Source organism: Lytechinus pictus, chromosome 10 (genome assembly GCF_037042905.1).
Source record: "Lytechinus pictus isolate F3 Inbred chromosome 10, Lp3.0, whole genome shotgun sequence".
Taxonomy (NCBI): domain Eukaryota; kingdom Metazoa; phylum Echinodermata; class Echinoidea; order Temnopleuroida; family Toxopneustidae; genus Lytechinus; species Lytechinus pictus.
Genome location: NC_087254.1, coordinates 31,559,959 through 31,583,845, shown reverse-complemented (window position 1 = coordinate 31,583,845; position 23,887 = coordinate 31,559,959). Strand labels below are relative to the sequence as shown.

Sequence of the window (23,887 nt, the reverse complement as noted above, 5' to 3'; positions counted from 1 at the left end):
AAGAAAAAAAAAGGGAACAAATAAAATGAACAAATATAAAAGAAAAAAAAAACAAATATAAAGACGAAAGAATGAATGAAAGAAAAATAAGAATGAAGAAATAAAAAGATAACAAAAAAATAAGGTGAAGGAAGAAAGGAAAAGAAAGAAAAAGAGAAAGAAAAAAGAATTAGTTAAGAAAAAAAGGAAAAAATCGAAAAGGGAAAATAAAAAAGGAAGAAAAATAAAGAATAAATAAAATAAGGCAAAAGAAAAATAAGGAAGAAGTTAAAAGATTCAAAAGAATAAAACAAAATATATAAAGGAAGAATTAAAGAAAGGAAGACAGACAGACAGAAAGGAAGAAAAAGAGAAAATAAAAAAATAAAAAAATGAAATAAAGAAAGACAGAACGAAAGGAAAAAAAAAAGGAAGAAAAAAGGGGTAGACAAAAGAGACGGGAAAAATAAAGGGTGAATGAAAAAAAGGGTGGGAGGAATACTTGTTACTACCAGTGGCCATCGATTTTGAGCAAGAAAGAACGCGGACATCGTAAGATGTGATAACCCTCTAGCTATCTTAAATATTATCATAAATATCGTAAAAAGATAAGAAAGATAAAAGATAAGAACGTTTTCAGAATACCACTTATCTTTATTTTGTTCTTATCTTTTAGCACGCTTTTGTATCATATTATGCACGAATTATAAATTTACGCGCTCAGCTTCGGTGGAAAGCAAGATAAGAAAAAGATAAGAACAAAAGATAAGAAAAAGATAAGAACGTTTTCAGAATACCTATTTGAGAACGTGACGTAGATAAGAACAAAATTAAGATAAGAACGTTTTCAGAATACCGCCCCAGGAGACTAATTCCCAAGACCCCTGGAAACGATTCACACATAAAATCTTGTGGTGTTACACTCTCATATCTGGCAAAAACTCTTTTAAAGCTGGTTATAAATTGGCCATATGATGAAATTTCACAAAATACTACAATGCAACAAGACTAGAAATATTGCAATTTCTTTAGAAGTGCAGACCGACACTTACATCGGGAAGAGGGCCAGTGAATTGATGCATCATATGAATAACATCTAGCATCATGTTATGACCTACGACGACCTTGCCCGACTCTGCAATCATCTTCATTACTCTACAGATCCCCGAAGCCTCATCTACGTCATCCTGCAGTAGAAGATTCGTAAAGAGAAATGATTTACCATTTACAAATACAATGCATTTTGGGGTGATATACATAGAAAACTATATATAGCATTTACAGGGTAGAAATACATATACCTTTAGATTTAATACTAGAAGACTACATCTACGGTGGATACTACTACTAAACCAAAGGCATGGATTGGCTTTAGCCTATTCCATCTCAGGTTATGACATTTCACAAAATAGTTATATACACATCCCGGTCGGTATGCAAATGAGGGAACTGATGACATCACTCACTCACTATTTCTTTTGTATTTTATTATATGAAATATGAAATATTCTAATTTTCTCCTCATTGTCCTGTGAAACAAAGTTTTATTTCTCCCTGAACATGTTGAATTACCATTGCTTAACATTTTATGGTTCAGTCAAGTTGGTCTTTATTGTCAATTCTGCAAAAATTGAAATGTATAATTCAGACAATAAAAAACAAAAGAACTAGTGAGTGAGGGACATCATCAATTCTCTCATTTGCAAGTGACTAAATTGTGCATATAACTATTTTGTGAAAAACAAACAAAACATTCCTATTTTACATCTGATTTTGATGAAAATTCCAGCATTATGCTTGTCTGATTTTTTTTTCTCTATTGATTCAAATCAACATTTTTCTGAGGTGAACTTGACCTTTAAAGTAGTAGGGTCTTTTATTGCACTGCTGGCTGGTAAATTTGACACTACACTCATAACAAAAAACAATCGCATCTGGATCATCATCATTATTTGTCACCAAAATATGTTTTCCCACAATTTACTTGAGATTTATACAGAAAATATCGTCAAAATTTGTTCGGTCAGGATAGTGTCCCTCACTTTATTTTAATTCATTCATAAAGTCAAGGCCAACTAACACAGTGCTTAAAAACATTGTATTCAATGCTGCATATTATTATCATTATTAATAAGTAGGAAAAGAAAAATAACATCCCTCTAAATCAAATACAAAATGTAGTAAAGACCATTAAATATCTTTTTACCAATTCAGCCTGGAGTTTATCTTGTGCTAATTTCTTTTTCTCTTCCTCTGTCACTCTCCTCACTACTATGAATCTCTCTTTCTGTTAAAAAGAAAAAAAAAGAAACTGTGAAAAGAAACAAAATCATAGCATTATTTTGTACTGATTTGTTTTCCCCCTTCAATCATTAGCCAAAAAGCCCTAACATTTAAAAATCATTTAGAAAATAGATTATATGAATGATGAACTCAGCAAATATGAAATGAAAATGGGGTCTCAAAATCCAAAAGTAATTGGTTGAGACAGCAGCTGAATAAGAGTTCTTACTGCATGAGAATGATTACATCTTAAAAAATTATATTTAATCCTACAAAATTGCCAGTGTTTTAGACCAATTTCAAAGGCAAAGGGGTTGGATTCTGTCCACAAAATAAATAAAGACAACTTTAATATCCTTCCAATACTGACCTTATCTTCTGTTGTGTGTGTATCTAAGTGAAGACCAGATGGATGCCTAAATGCACAAGAGAGATTATTTTAATGGATTGCAACAGTTAGATATATATGAAGATGTCCAATGACATAGATATTATATTACCCATTACAACAGATTTTTCATCATACAGGAAACGAGTTTATATATCAAAGGTAATGCTCAGTCATTCAACACCAATACAGTCAGACTGCAGGTCCCAAGAAAGTGGCTTCTTTCATCCAAGTGATATTCATCACTTGAGATGTTTTGCATATTTAATGAGCTTGATGCGGACCAAAACACCTCTTTTCATTCGGTCATTGCTGCTTTAATTGTGCATCAAATTTCATGAATTTGGTACCATTGTAAAGAAGAAGAATCATTCTTTCAGGTCATGTGTTTGAATTTATTCAAAGATTTTGTAATATAGGTTAAAATTTTGATCTAAAATATGCTACAAAATAAATATTTTCACCTGACAAAAGCTGCTATTTTCACACTTTTTTTTTGTTTGAGCCCAAATGATTTTTATATCATGATAAAGCTGAATATGTATGCTTTGAAATGATATAGGTTTCAAAATAAGAATTGGTTTAATCGGGTCAAGATCACACTTTACATTTGCCAAGTACATAAAACAGTTAGAAAACAAGAATACTGCACTCTGATTGGTCAAAGAGACCACACAATGGCAAATTCCAACGGTCCCAGTGCCTGGGCTCGTGGGAAGGTCACACTTCCCATGTGGTAATCTCCTCAAATACCCCGCGCCTGTTGTTCTGTGAACCTTATCCAGCCAATCAGAACTCTGGATTTCTTGCAAGTACAAAATTTCAGAAATCTCGTCTTGTACCTTGGTGGGAAAAGTGTGATCTTGACCCGATTAAAAGGTGCCGCATATCAAGAGTGGCATTGTGAGAAAGTACAGAAGTTCAGCTTTATGGTGATATAGATATCATTGAGGCTCAAAATAAAAAGTTTTGCACAATTTACAAAAGAAAACAGAGGAAGAAAATTCAGTTTTGAGGCACATTTTCAGGCCAGAAATTTACTTATTTAACAAAATATTGTATACAAAATAAATGACCAATATGAAAGAGTAACTTTTACTCTACCTGATGGTGCAATAATATTTCATTTAACTTGATGTTAAAACAGGTAAATTCTTAGAGAAAGAAAATCTCACGAATCACGAGATTTTGCAAGGAGGAGGATTCAGCCACGAGATGATTTGGATGAATCTGGCCTTTTTGCTCATTAGCATAGGGACCTGCGGTCTGACTGAATATTTCAATTAAATATATCTAAATGAAAACTTATCCATGATTAAAACATTTATGAAAAAATGGGCCATGGATGCTGACACTAAAAAATAACAATATTTCTTCAACAGCCACACACAAAGATTAAATTGATTTTTTTAGATGTAAGCTGTGAAATTTGTGATTGAAATGAAATTTCTGAAATGGTTTACCTTGATTTGATTGTTTGATAGACTAATTTCCTTTGGTACCTATATATACATAAAAGACACAATGTGTTACAAGGGTTAGCTCACATCCAGTTACAAATGCAGTAAGAATAGAGTAACGAAGCGATGACATCAGTTGCCATGGTGTCATGGCGGCCTGGTTCTAAACGAAAGATCGCTCTATATAGCGTGTGTTTCTCATAGGAGAAAATGGCTGCTATTGGAATTTCATCGCTTGCAACCTATTTTTCAGACGAGCCAAAGTCATTGCAGCAAAAAACAAATCGATCAACATCGTTTTGATCACTAAACGGACATTAAAAATTGATACCAACCTTACTGCCTTAATCCATTTTTGCTTATCACTTTCATCTTTGGGAAACCTATAAAAACTGTTATTGGTAACAACCAGGGACAAAACACATCACCATTTTTTCAAATACAAACGTGTATAGATGATCGTCAGCTGCGACTGACTGTTTAGAACCAGCCGGTTCGTTGTCATGACATCGTGACGTCATACTTTGGTACTCTACAAAGAATCATGATCAAAATGTATATTATCTTCATTCATTTTTATTTCTGATTGCATCATTCAAACTATGAGATTTGTACATGTATACAAAGCATTAATCACATCTACAGCCAAACTTAATACAATGGAATCTGCTGAGAAATTAACCTTTTTTTCCTCCCTGTGTATTGTTTTTAATAATCATGTTCCTCAATGTGTACATGCATCCTAAATGAAGAATGGCTGGCTTTCCATAGTTAGGATCAATTGGATTTATCACACCCATTCACAAGACAAGGGTCTATTTCAATCTATTTCTCCATTTTTTTAGTTGAACACCTGAACATGCCAAAACTCTCTCACACAATACTTTTTCTTTTCAAGGGAACATGTTTCATGATGCTATTTGTAATTTATGTGAGCCTGCCGACATAGGACCCATTTCATACAGCCTTGTTGTAATAATAGATCAACATTTTCCATAACCATTAGCCAATCATATTGAAGGATTTCAGTAGCTTTAAACTGTTATTGCAAATTTGTTATTACGAAAAATGTTATGAAACAGGCCCCGTTTCCTGTCGAAACAAAAATTTCCTGTTTTTACATCTGTGTGGGACTGAATTTCCTGTAACCCTCATCAGCTTTGAGCAGTAATCTTTACATTCACATCTATGCTTGTTAACAACAAACTTTTAATCGCCATAGAGCAGATTTCAATTTTAATTGATGATAATTGAATTGATTGAGAAACTTCAACACCAAGAACATGTTTCATGTGTCCATCTATAAAGTCTTGGGTAATGTAACCCCAATTATCATCTAAAACTGTGGTATATTGTCTTACCCTGTGCATGGTTCAAGTTTGAGTTCCTCATCTGTTCCAGCTGTAAACTCCCCAACTCTTTTACTGACAAAAACATGGATAAAAAAAACAATGGCCATTTAAACTCATTTACATGCATACCAATGAAATTTTATTCATATCCACAGTCTGATATGGTTATCTGAGTATCTTCTCCCAGGTCAAAGGTTGATTGCATCATCCTTCCATTATTTTAGCTCCATCTTTTTTGCCTTCCAGGTACTCTTGTGGTTTGAGTCCACACTGTTCTCTTTTTATATTGTCTACCCAGTTGATTCTGGGCCTTCTTTGCACAGTTCACTCCAACATATCTTTTATCTGGTGCCTTTATTACAATCTGGAACAACTTTGATTATTTAACAGTTTGTAAACTGTAAAGGGAATGGGTTAGAGGTAGAGCAGAAGTTTCATTACCATTTGATTGAGGATCAAAGCAAAGAATAATATGCAGCTATATCTACTGAGAATGCATTAATCCTTAGGAAAGGATGTTATTTCAACAGTCCTCTGCTTATTTACAAAGCCGACAGGTACACACTTGCTTTCTTAGTCGTCCAGTAATACATGTAGCAAACAACCAAACAATTGTGATTTTGTGGAAGCATCATGGTGTCGTGATTCAGACTCTCGCCATATAATCAGAGGGGCGTGTGTTCGAATCCCACGAGGGCTATAAATCCAAACTTTGCCACTCTTCACCCAGGTGTAGTACATGCCTAGTAAATTGAGTCTTGGAACTCTTGTACGAATACTCCTCAGGAAGTGGAGAAAGTGCTTAAAACAACAAGTGGAATGCCTCTGGCCGTCTCACCTGCATCACGCGATTCAATATAGCAGCAGTGCTGATTTTGAAAACTACTATAACTCGCACAAGATGTTCAGTGATACTTGGTTACTCGTATTTCCACGTTTTATGAATTAGACCAATACACTTATAGAGATATGATGGCAATTCAACAAATACCCCCAACGTGGCCAAAGTTCTTTGACCTTACATGACCTTTGACCTTGATCATGTGACCTGAAACTCGCACAGGATGTTCAGTGATACTTGATTACTCTTATGTCCAAGTTTTATGAACTAGACCAACACACTTTCAAATTTATGGCTGTAATTCAACAAATACCCCAATTTGGCCAAAGTTCATTGACCCTAAATGACCTTTGACCTTGATCATGTGACCTGAAACTTGCACAGGATGTTCAGTAATACTTGATTACTATTATGTCCAAGTTTCATGAATCAGATCCATAAACTTTCAAAGTTATGATGGTAATTCAACAGATACCCCCAATTCGGCCAAAGTTCATTGACCCTAAATGACCTTTGACCTTGGTCATGTGTCGTGAAACTCATGCAGGATGTTCAGTGATACTTGATTAACCTTATGTATAAGTTTCATGAACTAGGTCCATATATTTTCTAATTTATGATGACATTTCAAAAACTTAACCTTAGGTTAAGATTTTGATGTTGATTCCCCCAACATGGTCTAAGTTCATTGACCCTAAATGACCTTTGACCTTGGTCATGTGACATGAAACTCAGGCAGGATGTTCAGTAATACTTGATTAACCTTATGGCCAAGTTTCATGAACTAGGTCCATATACTTTCTAAGTTATGCTGTCATTTCAAAAACTTAACCTCAGGTTAAGATTTGGTGTTGACGCCGCCGCCGCCGTCGCCGTCGGAAAAGCGGCGCCTATAGTCTCACTCTGCTATGCAGGTGAGACAAAAAGTATTAAGCACTATCATTGTTTTTTTTATTTTTATTATCATTATTATTATTACTATTTTAAGTCTGGAGACACATGAAAAAATAATAGAAATTTCCACTCACCAAACATCATCTATAAATGGCTTGTGCTCTTCTGGTACATCAACCGGTCTCTTAGCTGTCGATGGTGAGTTGAAATTTGGACTACAGTCTGAAAGAAGACTAGCATTACCCTCGTACTGTGCATGCCTCTGTTGAACCATCTCTTTCACTCTCATGTTGTCTACTGCCGTCAAGTAACCAATCCCTGCATTACAGATCAAAGAACCACATTGGGAACTTTATTCTTCCAATTGACATTAAAAGAAAAAAAAAGCTATTCTTCACAAGTTTTATTTCTATCATAGATAATACAATTCATTTTCAAAACACTTTTTCGTATCATACTAAGTGCACGTTATAGATGACATGTATTATTCTTTAAAAAATACAAACTGCTAGCCAAAGCACAATATATCATTAACATCCAAAACCCAAATAGAATAACATAATAATTCAAAGACATGAACTGCATAAAACTGTCTCTTAAACTGAGCAAGAGACAGGACTGTAATACTTTTTTTCTGCTCGACAACAAAAACTATAACAAACAGAAATGAGAATGGTTTTAATGAGTTACATTCCAATAATAAAACAATGGTAAGCATACAGAATTGCTCTTAATCTTTTTCTAAAGTATGACAAAGTATCCTTCAAGTATTAACACCTGCCTTCAGCTAAAAGATATATCACAAACCTTTATAAAAGAGCTTGTTGAAATCAAAGCCATGAGACACTAGAAAATCTATACTGGAACTCTGTAAAAAAAAAAGAAAATAGACAATGCTCTTTGAAAAATGCAACGATTAAAAAGGCAGAGAATTAGGTTCCATTAATTTCAAGATGCCCGATCAATATGAATGTCCTTTTTTTTGTCATGAGGGAAAATGAAAGCGATAAAACTTTTTTAGATAATACAACACCACTGACAAGTCATGGTAGAGTGAAAGACCGAATGTTCTGAATATGAATGGAACATTCAATCTTGTTTGGACACATTGTTTGCCGAAAATCAAGAGGAAATATCAGTTGCAACAATATGGCCTGTATAACTTGGGTTCAGAATAAAATCTAGTCTAAAGTTATGGTTTGAATACTTGTATGAATGGCCAATTGTTACACTAATCTCTAAACAGTAAAGGTTCATTCCATAAGTATATTTGATGCCCAATTGATCTAATGTTGTAACCCGCAAGTGAAAACCCGAACCGTACCGTCCCGTATAATCCAATAATTTGCAAGCGGGACCCACTGACCCGTCGGGTTTTAACCCGCAAGTAAATTTATCTTTGAAAAATGAAAATTATTTCTGCAATCCCCACACTATACAGGCTCAAATCACGAAAATATATGCCAACTTCTAACCTAGCCTAGAGTGAATTTACTTACAATTTGCAAATTCGCCTTTTATTCCGGAGAGAAAATGTTTTTGGGGGTTACTTTGTACCCGAAATGGGTTGGCTCTGATCTCGTAATCGAAAGCATTGCGCAATTAACTCCTCGGATCGGAGCCGCAGCTCAGCGCGCGCTAGCTACATGTAGCCCAGGCTGCCCAGCAAATTTGATGTTCAGTTTCCCGTCGCCCGCCCGCGTTATGAAATTTGGACCGCGTTTAAAAATCAAATTCTGAAAATAATTCATTATTTTACTATTTTGACATAGATCTAGATTCAGAACTGATATAAAACATTAATATAAGCTTTTCAGTCACAATTACTTGTATATCATGTAAATACCCGTAATTCTTTTCTTGTTTTTTTCTTGTGAATGGAATGACACTGCATGCTCAACCACACCTCGAGCGATGTTCGTGCAGGCTCCACTCAACTTCACTTCTGCTACACTACGCTCTACCTACCGGTACCCGATGTAGCGGTAGTGAAGTGGAGTGGAGCCTGCACGAACATCGCTCGAGGTTTGGTCGAGCTACCTCAATAAATCCCATAGTCTAGTAACCTCGCATTGGTGAGTTGTCATACGGCATATCAGACAAAAAAAATTATCAAACAAAACTCAATCTGTTTTACAAGGCCGACGGGAGGCTCATGCACGTACGCATTGGCGCTTGTACTAGCTAGCCAGTCTGAGCTCTGTCTCTCTGCCAGAGCTCTGGGGGACAATTCGCTCTGTAAAGGCCTCAATGATGGTGATTTTATGTTTCAGACAGAGTTTATATTTCGGGAATATTATTCAAAACTGCCAATAAAGTTAGATGATTTCTTCATTGTCATGTATATTTAAGTTATTAATGAGTTCATTCTCACCAAATTTAGACTCCCCCCATAGAGAAATGCAATTTTCGTGGAGATCTGCGTTTTCAAAGAACATCAGGAAAAGTTAGGGTATGTGGGCCTTTATTACATGGCCAAGTACTGGAATTAGATGGAGTAGAAATTAGATATTGAATTCATTTATATCCAAGTTCAACTCATAGTCACACCCACATCCAAGATTCTAAGCATGAAAAAAATAACTTTAAAATCATGCAATATTAAACAATAAGTAATAATTAATTTAATAAGTGAACAGGGATTCCTCAAAATACAAAAACGTAGCATTTGAAAAGAGCCCCCGAAATGAAAAAAGTAGCCTCCAAAACTGTAGAAATGGAGACCCTGAAATATTACCAAAAAAATGAAAATGGAACCCCCGAAAAAAAATGATTGATTTGCTTCCACAGAATAAAAGTGCGTCAAAAGGTTACAAAAGGTCAAACTTTCATCTTCAGGAAAATAATGAATAATGAAATCCTCATTATGAGCTGGAAAAAATGGGACGGGAAACTCGACATCGAGTTTCATTGGCCTATGCGATTGCTTTTGAATAGACTGTGCTGCGCTGCACTGGCGCGCGCTCCTTCTTCGAAAGAGCAACTCGATGTATTTAAATGTCGAACTGTCTCAGTCCTGTTCACTGTTCACAAGACAAAAATACGCCAGCATTTTTTTAAAAGGAAATATCTACGTCTCTAAAAGAATCCGCCACGTAAGAAGCACATGATCCTAACTCAATTTTCATTGTTAATGTTTTTATTATGCGTCGTTACTTCTCCCTTTTTTTTCGCATGACGGTCTGCGGGTTTGAGAATGAACTCGGCCCGGCCCGCAACCCGCGATCGGGGGCATACCGGCAGGTTAACCCGTACCGCAACGGGTGCGGGTTACAACATTAAATTGATCCATAGTTGTCTGGGGAAAATAAATGAAATAATATTCTTCACCAATAAAAAATGAGGAAAGAATACAGTAAGAATAAGCAAAAGGCCTACAATGTAAACATAATTTAATATTTTGGGCTTCCCATGAGTTTAGCACAGAGTTACACCATACTGCAAGTTAATCTGGACGTCAGAATACGGGCATGTGAATTTAGATTGTCAGTGACTTTTTCACTAGTGTCACCAAATAAAATATTTAGTAATAAAGGTAAAATAAAAAATAGGTTGAAAAATAAATGAATAAGTAGGCCTACAAAGAGGGATAACGTAAATACAAGTGAATGAATGTTAAAGGGGAATGAAACTTTTGGAATAAGTAGGCTTGTGTCGAAACAAAAAAATAAAAGAAACGGATCAACGAAAGAAAAATCGGACAAACAATGAGAAAGTTATGAGCATAGAATATTGCAATCACTAATGCTATGGAGATCCTCCCATTGGCAATGCGACAAGGATGTGTGATGTCACATGTGAACAACTTTCCCTTTGATGGACAATAAAATACCCCCAAAATGTCTCTTTTTGCCTTTTCTTATGGTGATACAAACTCTTTATCCATAATGTATTCTTTAAAAATCTGTATTACATGTCCTCCTGTAGAAAGAATATATGATCTACTGATGTGATAAAAGAGGCAATTTATGTGAAATATATACTAAAGTAATGGGGAAAATTGCACACAAGTGACACCACACATCTTTGTCGCATTGCCTATGTGAGGATCTCCATAGCATTAGTGATCGCAATATTCAAATGCTCATATCCCAGCGCGCTGCACTGGCACTGGTCCGACGGTCTCAGACCAGTAAAAATTACTGTTGGGCCAGTAACTATTCAGAAATAGCCAGATTAACTGGTCCGACATGACCAGTAAAAAATATATCAAACTGATACAAATGATATTTGTATCTCTTTTGTAAATCATATAAATGGCTCTCACAAATTATGTTTTGTGTGTGTACTGTTTGTTTTTATGATTGGGGGGGGGGCAATAAAAACAATAAAAGAAAGCAAAACAATTTCGATTCTTTTTTTTTAATGTTTTTCTTTTTTTTTTTGGGGGGGGCCAGTCAATTTTAGGTTGGACCAGTAAAAAATTGGAAAACTGGGTATCTACTGGTCCGACTTGGACAGGTTGGACCACTAGAAAAAAAGGTTAGTGTGGAGCCCTGCATAACCTTCTCATTATTTGTCTGATTTTTCTTGAACTTTCGTTGATCTGTTTCTTTGATTTTTCTGTTTTCACACAAGCTTTATTGTTCTAAAGGTTTCATTCTCCTTTAAAATTACAAAACAGATAGACAATGGAAAGCATAATCATTATCTATTTGAAGTTTTATTACCTGACACAAGAATCTTTGATCTGGAGCAGCTCGCATGGACGGCCTTGGAAAGACATAGAAGTTGAATGGATAGGCAACATAGCCATATCTGTAGAGAAAATTCAATCATGTCAACTTTCAATCTCAATTCCATTAATGACAGGTGTTCTTGAACCTCTTAAAGGGGAATCCAACCCAAATAAAAGTTACTTTTAAAGGAAAAAGCAAAATCAGACAAGTACATGTAGGTGAAAGTTTGAACAATATCGGACAAACAAAGGCTCGCATTCTCAAAAAAGAGGTTTCAATTGTTCCATGGTACAAAACCATGGACTATGCAGATTTTTAAACATACAATTACGCTTATTTCATCGCGTACACAAAGTTAAATCCAATTAAATGCGCACTTTCATCAAAGTGCGCTTAAAATGAAGCGCGTTAATGAAATAAGTCTGCATAGTCCATGATTTTGTACCATTGTACAATTGAAGCCTCTTTTGAGAAAACGGGCCGAAAAGTCTTAGGAATCTCAATTTTAAAACAGCCTCAACTTTCTTATTGCTTGTTCAATTTAGTTCAAACTTTCACCATTCTGTTTTACTTCCTTTTCTCCTCTCTCTCAGTCTTACATAACATTTCATGACCAAGGGTAGTTTCCCCTTTAAACAATTTCTAGCTTGACCTGAATGGCACACCTTGATCAAGATAAGTATTAATCTAGAACAAGAAATTGAGGATTTTCATCCTTCAAGCTTGAAGTTGAATTATTTGAATTTACTTTTGAATAAGTATGACTGTCCTGAAAAGTAATTGTCATCAATTTTCACATCACTACATTTCAATACACAGTCATATCATATCACCTTCTTGATAAATGAAAGCTTTAATTTATTGTACAGGTTAGCTGAAGGCCTTGCTCCTTGTCCCGAAAATCCAATGTACTGTATTAAATTTTGTAGTATCAGTAATATTTGAGGAGTAAGAAATGTTTAAGTGAGTAACAAGGAACTTAAAATAATATCAGTGATTTTACCCTTTCTTCTGTTTCTCATACTTGAATATGCAGACACCAAGCTGAATCAAGAGAAAGTCACAGCAGTTCTGAAGTATAGAATAATTTGAAAGTACATGTATTACTGTTGTTACCTGTTTTAACATCATCTGCAGGGAAGTCACAGAGAGGATTACTGTTTATTCTCCCATATATTCTTTAGAACCTTACATCATTTTCAATTCAGGGACTCTTTTTTTTTAACTTAGGGCTATATTTGACATACATGTACATGGCCGAACTCCCCGTAGATTAGATAATCCCAAGCCCCTCATAATCTCTTTAAACTCCTCTCACTTTCTATGTCATCCTACAACTCTGAAGAAAAAAATAATCTTTATTATGTTTTTATCCTGTTTGAACGAGAGTTAAATCAAGGCTCCACATCAATCTTTTTTAAAATTATCAATTATATATTTTGGTGGCCTGCAAAGTAAATTTGGTGGCCCCAAAACAATAGAAACATTACAATTTATCAAAACTTAGGGAGCCAAACCGGGCCACCAAGTGTGGGCTTTAACAGAATTTTGGTGGCCCAACTCTCATTTTTGGATGCCCTGGGCCACTACTAATGTTGAGCCCTGGTTAAATGTTTTGAAGCTCATACTTCACCTCTTTCAGATGTTGGTATCTCTCTGCTGGAGTATCAAAGACACCTGGACTTGATCCACTGTGTAAGCCTGTGAATTCACCATCGATGGCTACAAATGAGCAATGGTCTAATGCAGAGCTCATTAACTTCAAGGCCTCATTGAAATCTGGAATGCAAAACAATAACATTTCACACAAAAATAAATCAATTAGTAACATCAAGAGAAAAATGGATTCCATTAGGCCTTGAATTCTGGTACTTAGGGTAAAGCCATTTTTCCATAGTATAAAGCACATTACTACATGTATATTATTCGAAACAACAAAAATAATTGAACTTGGTCTTCGATGAGAGTCAGACACATTGAACCACAACACACCCACAAAATGTGTCCCAACTCACAAACAAAAATGAATAAATTCAAAGAAATTTTTATTCAATGCAAAAATTCAATGCAAAAATTCAAAGGCAAACAGAACTATTTCATGGGAACTGAAAGAATCATAAATAAAAATTTGTTCATAAAAGAAATTCACAGGGTAAAAAATATAGACCTAGATCTAGATACACTAAAAAATATCCATATAATCGAGGTGGGTGCATGTGCATAATTTCCATTTTTAAGTAAATTTGGGTGTTCTGTTCGTCCACTGTCTGCATGGTTTAATTGCCATTTCGTCCACTCACCATTTTGCCTAATTATAAACAGTTGGTCCAATACTCCACTTGAATTGCACAAAATAAATGAAAATAATAGACCGACTGGTTATAAGACAAAAGGTCATACTCATAAGGTTAGAACTGGTGATTAGACGAAGTGCATGAGTGATGATGATTCGAGTTTCATCTTTCGACCAATGGTTGGACCAATTGTTGTAACTTTAATAGTCGATGTCTTAGAGGAAATGTTGATGAATCATTGCATGGAATGGCATTAATCATGTTGGAGTAAAGTGCCCAAATATCGCACCCTTAAGCATAATTGGACCAAAACAAAAATACAATCATTCATTCAATTTTATTTATCTATGAACCTTCATACGCCTAATGCGCATAAAGGGATAAAAATTATTTCCCTATAAATGGCAAAAATGAGAGGTTTCTTACCAGACCGATCACGTGTAGATCCCTCAATCCGTTACTGTTTGTCAACAAAGCAAATACAATAGGCCTGACCCTTGAACTGCTTCGTTATTACGTACCTTTGATTAGCCAAGGCTCGACATTAGCGGTGGCCCGGTGGCCCGGGGCCACCAAAAATTCACCTCGGGCAACCATTATTGATAAAATGTTAAGTTTTGGTGGCCCGAATCGGGCAACCAATAATTTTCAAAGTAGCGCAATTTTTCTCCCAATTTTGCACGCATTTATCAACTTTCTACAGCTCAAATTGCAAGCCAGTTCGTCATGCGCCTTTTTTGTTGATCTACACACAAATACACACACACAGTTTGCATATTAGGCCTACAGCTATAGCATACAGTAGCTATTATCCAGCCAGCCGCGCCGGCCGGCTGGCGTGAGCTTTGCATGAAGCCACTGCATACAGCTGTGCTCTAGATCTAGCTCAGCCTATTCAGACTCAGGGAGCTGCGATAAAAAATGTTGCTGCTGAGAAATCTTCCACAGAACTTTGAAAATCTAAGTCAAAGTCACCTTTTACACCAATGAAATGAAATTCTACAGTCTATATTACGAAAATCTGGTGTACCCTGATTATTTGCAAGTATTAAGAAGAGGAATTATGACCTCTCTTTTGACTCAAAAAGACCGATTTCCACATGAATTAATACACATAAAAACACATAGGCAAGTACATCACAGTCCCACGTGTGCATTTGTATGTATGTTGATACTTGGTTTCTTTCGAAGCTGTGTATTTTCTAGCCTTAAACAAACAGACAGTTTCTTTCTTTCTTGTTTATAAATGACTTCTTAAACCACTCTTGAGAAAGTAAATACTTTGGGAAGGCATTTCATTGATATGAAATGTTATTTTTTTTCCAACATTTTGGCAAATATAGGGAAGGACTTTTCTCACACTTTTTTTCCAATATAGTTTTTTCCGTTTTCTTTTTTTTTCTTTCATTTTTTTTTGACAGTGGTTAAACCATTTATACCCCTTCCCATTGAATATGCCTGATTAAAAAATATGTTTCTACTGAAAATAAAATAATACAAACTAAAGGATATAAAAATAGAAATGTGCCATTCCCAAAAGGTAAGTGAAAATTATATGCTTGGCTTTTAATTATATTCCAGTCAGAATAGACTGTTGCCACAGCTGTTGAAAATATATGTAATGGCTTCTTCCTCCTCAGGAGGACGACAAGAACACACTTGTCGAAACGTCGAGATTGGGTGCACGGTCCTTTTCAGGACCAACATATGCCCAAGAAAGATACATGGTGTACCGTGAAACCTACTACACTAAGATGTATAAAGTGAAAGGAACTTAGTGGTAGTGGCTGCAGAATTAATATTTCAGAAGTTTGTTTTATTCATTTTTAATGTTTTTCTTTATATTTTTCGGGCCACCAAACTTTAATATCGGGCCACCAAAAAAAATTATTTGATGGTTTTGGTGGCCCGAACGGGCCACCACCAAAAAAAGTTAATGTGGAGCCTTGGATTAGCGATGTTACAAAATGCCGTTTTTGAAGAACAATTTATAGATAAAAACTATTATTTCACAAATACTAAAATTAAATACATGATTATAAATAATTATTATAATTATTATAATATTTATTATTTATAATTATTATAATATTATAATAATTATTATAAGACTAATAATTATTCATAATCACGTATTAAATTTTAGTATTTGTGAAATAATAATTTTTGTTCTTCAAAACGGATCGAGGGATCTACAAGAGATCAGTCTGGTAAGAACTAAGAAACCTCTCATTTTTGCCATTTATAGTGAAATAATCTTTATCCGTTTACCGTATACGCATTAGGCGTATGAAGGTTCATACGAATTCAACCGTACAAACCGATTTCAACCTCTAACTATGGATTTCCTAGGGGAATCCATCCGGGGTGTGTAGGTCTCGCTTATGCGTCTATGAGTATGACTATGGAACGAGTGTCAAGGCTCCATGATGAAGAAGTATACATGTATGTCAAAATATTAAAAAAATATCATCATGGAGTCCTCAAGGCTAACGTTAGGCTGATATCTGATGGGCAGATGGGCCCATGGGGAGGGAGTTGAAGTCATTTTCGTCATTTTGATATTTGGAACTGTCCGATATCATCATCATCATCATCTGCTGTCATCTTCAAAGGGCTCTGCAGCCTATCACGAAGATGAAATTAAGTCTTGGAGTTGGACGCACGTTATAATCACCCGGCACCCATGGGTTCATATCGTCTCGCGTGCGAAGGAATATCAGTCATATGCACGCGACACACACGACACATCCAAAATATACTGGGCTTTTGCCCACATAAAATATCACGCACAATCTGGTATTTCACATTCTGCTATGACACTTACCGAATCATTTAGATCCTTCCGTGACTTCTCCTTGAAGTTTCTTTTAAAAAATATGTATATTTTCTTGATCTTTAGTGAAGATTTCACAGAGATAAAAATTGGTCAGCGTGGATATCAATTTTCGCCTGACGAGGGCGCGCGTTTTATATTCATATCAAAGACACGACAAGTGAAAGACTAGGCACCTACACCATTTTACACGCAAATCGACGCAAGGCATTACGCGAAGTCCATGAAGTGTCCAATCTTTTCATTGTATAGACTTTGGTATAGTGCCGTATTATTTGACGTTCGTTAAAGCTTGTACTGCTGGTTTCGTTCCAGGCATGTGTATTTTTTTAATTTTTTTTTATTAGTCATCGTTTTAAATTAATTGCAAAAAAGTGTTATCATCGCCAATAGTAATCTTGAATTATGTTTTTGAAGGTATTTCATTTATTGGTGCCCATAATTAGTAAATTAATCATAAGAATTGCGCATTCAAAGAATTTAGACACAGTTATAAAATTACCGAGGAGCTGAATCAAGGTTGTGAAATTTATTAGTGCCACCAACGGGCTTCCTTGTATTTCCGTAGAAGAGACAAACGAAGTCACTTGCTAGGCCGAGGTAAGCGAAATTTGCTCTTTTTGTAATGAAATTACTTCATAATCATATGTATAATTTTTTTATGTATTGCTACTTACCGGAAAGAGCCCCGGTGCGTAGCGAGAAGGAGTTTCGGCAAACATTACTTCAGCAATGAAGCAATGTTTGCCGACTACTTCGAAATCCAGGGTCAAACACGGTCCCTTGTACGAGGTTAGTATATATACTAACCTCGTATTAGTGTGAGTGCGTTATAATATGACTTATGAGGAGTGAGGGATATTTTCGATATGACTTTTGGAGTTTGGGGCTTTACTCTAATACTACTATTCAGTTCAGTTCAGTTCATTTTATTTCAAATTCCATATAAAAATAACATTACAAAAAATACATATATCTGTACACAACAGGAAAGCAAAGATTAAACAATAATTTGGTATACATGGTATACACGAATGTTAAAGGAGAATGAAACCCTTGAAACCAGCTGAATCCATATCAAAGAGAAAAATCAAAGGAACACATTGTTGAAAGTTTGAGGAAGATTGAATGAATAATAAGAAAGTTATGAGCATTTGAATATTGAGATCACTAGTGCCATGTAGATCCTCCCATCGGCAATGCGACCAAGATCTGTGATATCACACACGTACAACTCCCTCATTACTTGAGTACTTACAATGTATTTCACTTATATTCTCACTTTTATAGAGTCTATCACAAGGTGAGGTGTTCTCTTTATGAGATGACAAGTACAGAGGTTTCACAACATTATATCATTGATGAATCGTTTGTCATATGATTAGAATGAGCAAAAAGAAATGTTTTGGGGTATATTTTCAGTGTCCAAATGGGAGAGTTGTACGTGTGTGACATCACAGATCTTGGTCGCATTGCCAATGGGAAGATCTCCATAGCATTAGTGATCTCGACATTCAAATGCTCATAACTCTTTTATTGCTAGTCCTATTTTACTCAAACTTTTGTTGATCTTGTTTTTTGATTTTTCTGCTTTCACAAAAGCTAACTTGCTCCAAGAGTTTCATTCTCCTTTAACATATTGTAGTAAAAAACAGGAATTAGGGGAAAGCCACAAAAAGCCAGATGGCTTGTCGAGCAGGCTACCCTAGTCGGGGGAAATAAATTATTGTCAATATTAAAATAAAACCAGATATAAAACTATATTGAAATTAAATTAACAGAAGAATAGGACAGATACCACACAACCCTATACAAAGCAGCATATCTAAAATATCTAAGATGTCAGCAAGTATTTCTTAAGTTTCCTTTTGAATACGTTAAGTGTTTTACAAGACCGAATTTCAATTGAAAGACTATTCCATACTTTTGGGGCACGATGTCGAAAAGATTGAAGTGTAAAATTTTTTGCAACTTGGTATAAGTGATAATTTTCCCTAGTTCTTGTGTTATAACTATGTATATTACAATTTTTATTTATCATACAGGAAATTGTGTTATGAAGAATTTTATTTTCATGTTTAAATATAAGTATTGCACATTGGTAATCATTTAGATGAAATATATTAAGTACATTCAGTTGAACAAAAAGATCTTTTGTATGTGCCAAATAATGAGAACGAGTGCATATTCTGACTACTTTCTTTTGGAGAAGATACAATGGTTGTAGTTTTGAGTGATAAGTATTAGCCCACACAATATTGCAATAACTTAGGTAAGATAGGATTAATGTATTATATAAAGTCAAAAGGACTCATTGAGGAAGAATATGACGTAGTTTGCTGATAACACCAACATTTTTTGCTACCTTATTTGTAATAGTAGAAATATGAATACTCCATGATAATTTTTCATCTATTAAAACACCTAAAAATTTTGTATGATGGACACGTTCAATAATTTTATCATTCATTTTTATTTGAAAATTATCCAAAGGTTGCTGTGTTGACTTTTTTGAGTTGGTATGAAAATATACATAATTAGATTTTTCTGTATTCAATAAAAGTTTATTTGAAGAGAACCAGAGTGAGACTTTCTTCAGTTCAGTATTAAGTAAAGTATTCAATGAAGAAAACGAATCACTAGAGATTAAAATGTTGGTGTCATCAGCAAACAAAATAAATTTTGAGTTTGTCTGTGCAATATGGTAAATCATTGATAAAAATTAGAAATAACAGTGGGCCCAGAATGGACCCTTGAGGAATGCCACATGAAATTGAACGAGAGTCAGACAGGGTTTCATTGTACGATACATATTGGGATCTATTGGGATCTGGAGTAAATTATTTTTTCAAGAATTTTGGAGAAAAATGGCAAAACAGATATTGGACGATAATTGGAAACATTACATACATCATCTTTTTTATATATGGGCGTAACTCGAGCAATCTTTAAATTAGATGGAACAATGCCTGAAGATAAAGAAAAATTAAAAATGTAACACAATGGTTTCAATATCAAGTATATAATTTTCTTTATGACTATAGGACTAACACCATCGATTCCACAAGAGGAAGTTGAATTTAAATTCTTCACAACATCAAATATTTCGCTATCTGTAACAGGGTGAAGAAATAATGATTTATCACATGGTTCTGGAAGAAACTTTGTAAAAACATTTGAACCACCAAAGTTTGTAGAATTATTTGAAAGTAAAGTAAACCAATTTTCACAAAGAAATCATTAAAACAATTGTCAATATTCTCATCACCATGGATTGTATCATTACCATTTATAATATAATCTGGTAACTTCTTTTTCTTTTGACCGAGTATCTCTCTAATTGCATTCCATGTTTTTTTTATATTTCCATTGCATTCATTAAATTTGTTTACATAAAATTTCCTCCTAGCTTCTTTTAGTAATTTATTTAATTTGTTCCTGAATCTAACATGTTTCATTTTATTATTTACAGATCTATTTTTACAATATGCTTTATAAAGTCTATGTTTTTTCTAATTATTTTAAGTAGTGATGAATCAATCCATGGTTTTTAGCTCTATTTTTAGGTCTTGACTTTACCTTTTTAAAAGTTGCATTATATAATAAAATAAATTTATTTAAGAAAATATCATATGCTTAATTGGCATTGTCATAATCAAATAATACATTCCAATCAATAGATAACAACTTTTCTTGAAATTCCTTTATAGTATTTTTATTAATGAGTCGTTTCGCACAAACATCATCTTTAGTATTGAGGCTATATTCTTTGGTGATCTGAAAAACTGGTAAATGGTCTGAAATGTCATTATAAAATAAGCCAGATGATATATTGCAATTTAGGTTATTGGTAAATATATTGTCTATAATATGAGGTGTTTGAAATTCTAGAAGGTTTGTCAATTAAAGGAAGAAAATTATTGGCATATAAGACATTTAGAAAATGGTTTGAACCCACACTGGTTGATTTAATAAGATCGATATTAAAATCTCCCATGATATAACAAGGTTTATTTTCACTATCAATTTTTTCTAAACAATTCTAAAATATGTCGTTAAAATGAGTAATACTAGATTGTGGCTTTCTATAAATAATACCGACCAATATATTTTTTCTCTTATTCAAATTAACTTCAATAAATAGGGATTCATAATCATCTTCATTGGCAAGTATATCGTTTCTGATTGTAATATCTAACTTATCATCAACCAACAAGGCCACACCACCACCTCTTCCATGTTTACGGTCTTTATTGATAAAATTATAACCTGTGATATTAAACAAAATGGGAGTGCTATCATTGAGCCAAGTCTCAGAGAAACCATAAAAGGTGAAACTCAAAGGTAATGTACTTATAAAGTCAGAAATAGCCTGAAAGTTTTTAGAGAGACTGCGTGAGTTAAAGTGTAAGTGTAACATACTAAAATGGTTATCCGAGCACTTATCCCTATAAAAGTCTTCAAATTCACTTTCAAGGTAGTATTTACAATTAAAATCAAGGTCATATTGCACATCAAACTCATCAAAATCATAGGTAAAGCTACTGTTTAAGTTATTCAAATCATTGATATGTTGATGGTTTAATAAAGCTTTAGTATCGCTGAAAAAAAGTATAAATTCATTATCGTCAATACTACTAAAAGGAAATACAGAATGTACACATCTTGAAAACGTACAATTGCATAATTCTACATCAATGAAAGTTGAGTCTTTACAAAAAGGACAATCTTTGAGTGCTGCACAGTTACAATCAACACAGGCACACAGGCACACGTTATTTTAATAGTTAGATGGAGATAGCAACAGTGATAGACCTGGAAACACCCTTTTTCCAGTAGATCCGGTAATAAAGGTAATAAAGGTAATAAACACAGAACATCAAGGAGATTTAAAAATGTCCATAACTAAGGTTAAAAATGGCTAAAAGTTTGTGAGACAGTGGTAGGAGTACTTCATTTCATTCAACTAGATCAACTAGATTAGGGTCCTAGACAAAGTGAAGGTAGACTATGTGGTGAGTGGACGAGTTGGCAGAAGACGAATTGGTAATCTGGCTAGTACTCGGTCGCTGTCGAGTCTTGCATGCAATCGCGATCTCGGCAGGCGCAGCGCGCGTAGCACCTGCCTGCAGATGCCCGCCGGGGCAGCCCGGGTCCGGCCGCAGCCGGATGGAGTCCGACTCACTCTCTCTTAGTCTTAATTTCATCATCATCACTCGACCATTTGAAAAAAATTCTGGCGTCTCTCATAATGGTTCCTTCACGAATAATATTATCACATATTCAATGATGCTTAAGACACATAATTTACTCACTGTCAATTGTAACTTCCATCTTTATTCCAATTTGTAAGTATGAGGTCGACCCGATCCAACAACTTTCAACTTTTGGCGGCCTAGCCTTTAACTGAAGTTGGCGATCAAACGAGGTGGACATACGTATACCAACGAGAGCTTGCGGGAGAGGGGGGGGGGGGGGGGGCGATGTCCCCTCCCTTCCTTCTACTTCTTCCCCTTCTTCCTCCTCCTTATTTCAGAGATCAGCAGTGTAAGGAGTGTTCATAAAAAAGGAGGAAATGTAGCTTTGTTGGCCCTACGTGAGTTCCTTTTTCTCAAAAGAACATCTGCGCATGCCCCCCGGCCCCCCTCCGATCTCTCTCTCTGATTTTGAATTATCCCTACACCGACATCAACCTTCTCTCCGGTTTTTGAGCCATTAACTTGATGTTTAAGATCACATAAAGCGCTTATCATAAGTTTAACTTCCTTTTTTCCACCTGGTCTCCGCACTTCCCACGAGAAGAGAACATTTTAATCTGTTTGATTAATGCAGCATGGATGCGTGCACAGTGCTTCCATTTTTCAAAACGAAACATTCTAATTATGTGATAGTAGCTTTGGAAATTTAGCCAAAGCAAACATTATGAGGCTTTTTACGATAAATCTGTCTAGCTTAAAGCTTTACTTAGATTAGGACATACAGGGATATAACTAGCCTTGGCTATACGGATTTGCATTGTCCTGATTGCGACCATTATTGCATAAAATTTGGCAAGCTTATATACGCCATCCACCTTTCTCCCCGTTCTTTATATTTTTTTTTCATCCTTAGTAGCTCAGTCGTGTTATTAAGTTATTTTCTTTTTTTTTCTTGTCCCTTTTCTTCATATTCTGATTTTTCAATTCAGCTTTTGGGTCTACCTTCATATCCCGTTTCTTTTTGCCTCTTTCTCCCATTTCCCCACCATTCTTGCCCGTGCCACTGAGTCATATATTTTGATTTTATATTCCTCTCTTGCTAATCATGCTAATATAGATATTTTGTACTTTCTCACATGTTCTTCTTCCCTTCCTATTCCCGCTTTCCTTCAATTTTCCCTATTTATTTTCTTTATTTCTGTCCCTTTTTCCTTCCCTTTCCCTTTCTCTCTCTCTCCCTTTTCTCTTTTCTCTTTTCCCTTTTTTTATTTTTATTTTCCAGGTGAAATCCGCCAGGGGGGCAGTTTGCCCCCTCCCCGCCCTTTACGCCACTGCGAGGTGTGGGAGGTGGAGCGGTACTAAACCCAATGTAGGCCTAAGTAAAGGTTAAGCCGACGTCCGTGGCATAGCAATAAAAATATCGCTATATATAAGATCTACTTTTTTAGGGGGTCAAGATATTGGGTACCCGTTGTGTTTCCAAATTGTTAATGGTACGGTTTCACACGCCAATACTTGTGAGGGGTGCAATTTCAGAATATGAAAAATACTAGTTTAGGGTGCTTTCGAAAAAAAAACCATGACTCGTCACTGAGTGGAACTTAGGGAAATCCCCCCCCCCCCCGATCTCCGAAAAATCAATAGAATTAGAGCCGGTGAAGGTAGGCCTATATAGTCGTAGAG

At 35.1% G+C, this 23,887-nt stretch overlaps 1 protein-coding gene across 1 annotated transcript in view; it reads right to left on the bottom strand.

The window, feature by feature from the left end:
• LOC129270091 (poly(A)-specific ribonuclease PARN-like) overlaps positions 1 to 22,425 on the bottom strand; it is a 28,004-nt gene extending 5,579 nt beyond the window's left edge. Inside the window, exons 1-11 of the mRNA XM_054907499.2 lie at positions 22,322 to 22,425; positions 13,510 to 13,655; positions 12,880 to 12,947; positions 11,868 to 11,955; positions 8,005 to 8,065; positions 7,332 to 7,515; positions 5,472 to 5,534; positions 4,114 to 4,152; positions 2,633 to 2,678; positions 2,186 to 2,266; positions 1,032 to 1,166 (exon numbers count right to left, since the gene is read on the bottom strand). Of these exons, the coding sequence (XP_054763474.2) occupies positions 1,032 to 1,166; positions 2,186 to 2,266; positions 2,633 to 2,678; positions 4,114 to 4,152; positions 5,472 to 5,534; positions 7,332 to 7,515; positions 8,005 to 8,065; positions 11,868 to 11,955; positions 12,880 to 12,947; positions 13,510 to 13,655; positions 22,322 to 22,340 (930 nt within the window). The 5' untranslated portion in view covers positions 22,341 to 22,425. The remainder of the gene's footprint in view (positions 1 to 1,031; positions 1,167 to 2,185; positions 2,267 to 2,632; positions 2,679 to 4,113; positions 4,153 to 5,471; positions 5,535 to 7,331; positions 7,516 to 8,004; positions 8,066 to 11,867; positions 11,956 to 12,879; positions 12,948 to 13,509; positions 13,656 to 22,321) is intronic.
• Positions 22,426 to 23,887: the final 1,462 nt, after the last annotated feature.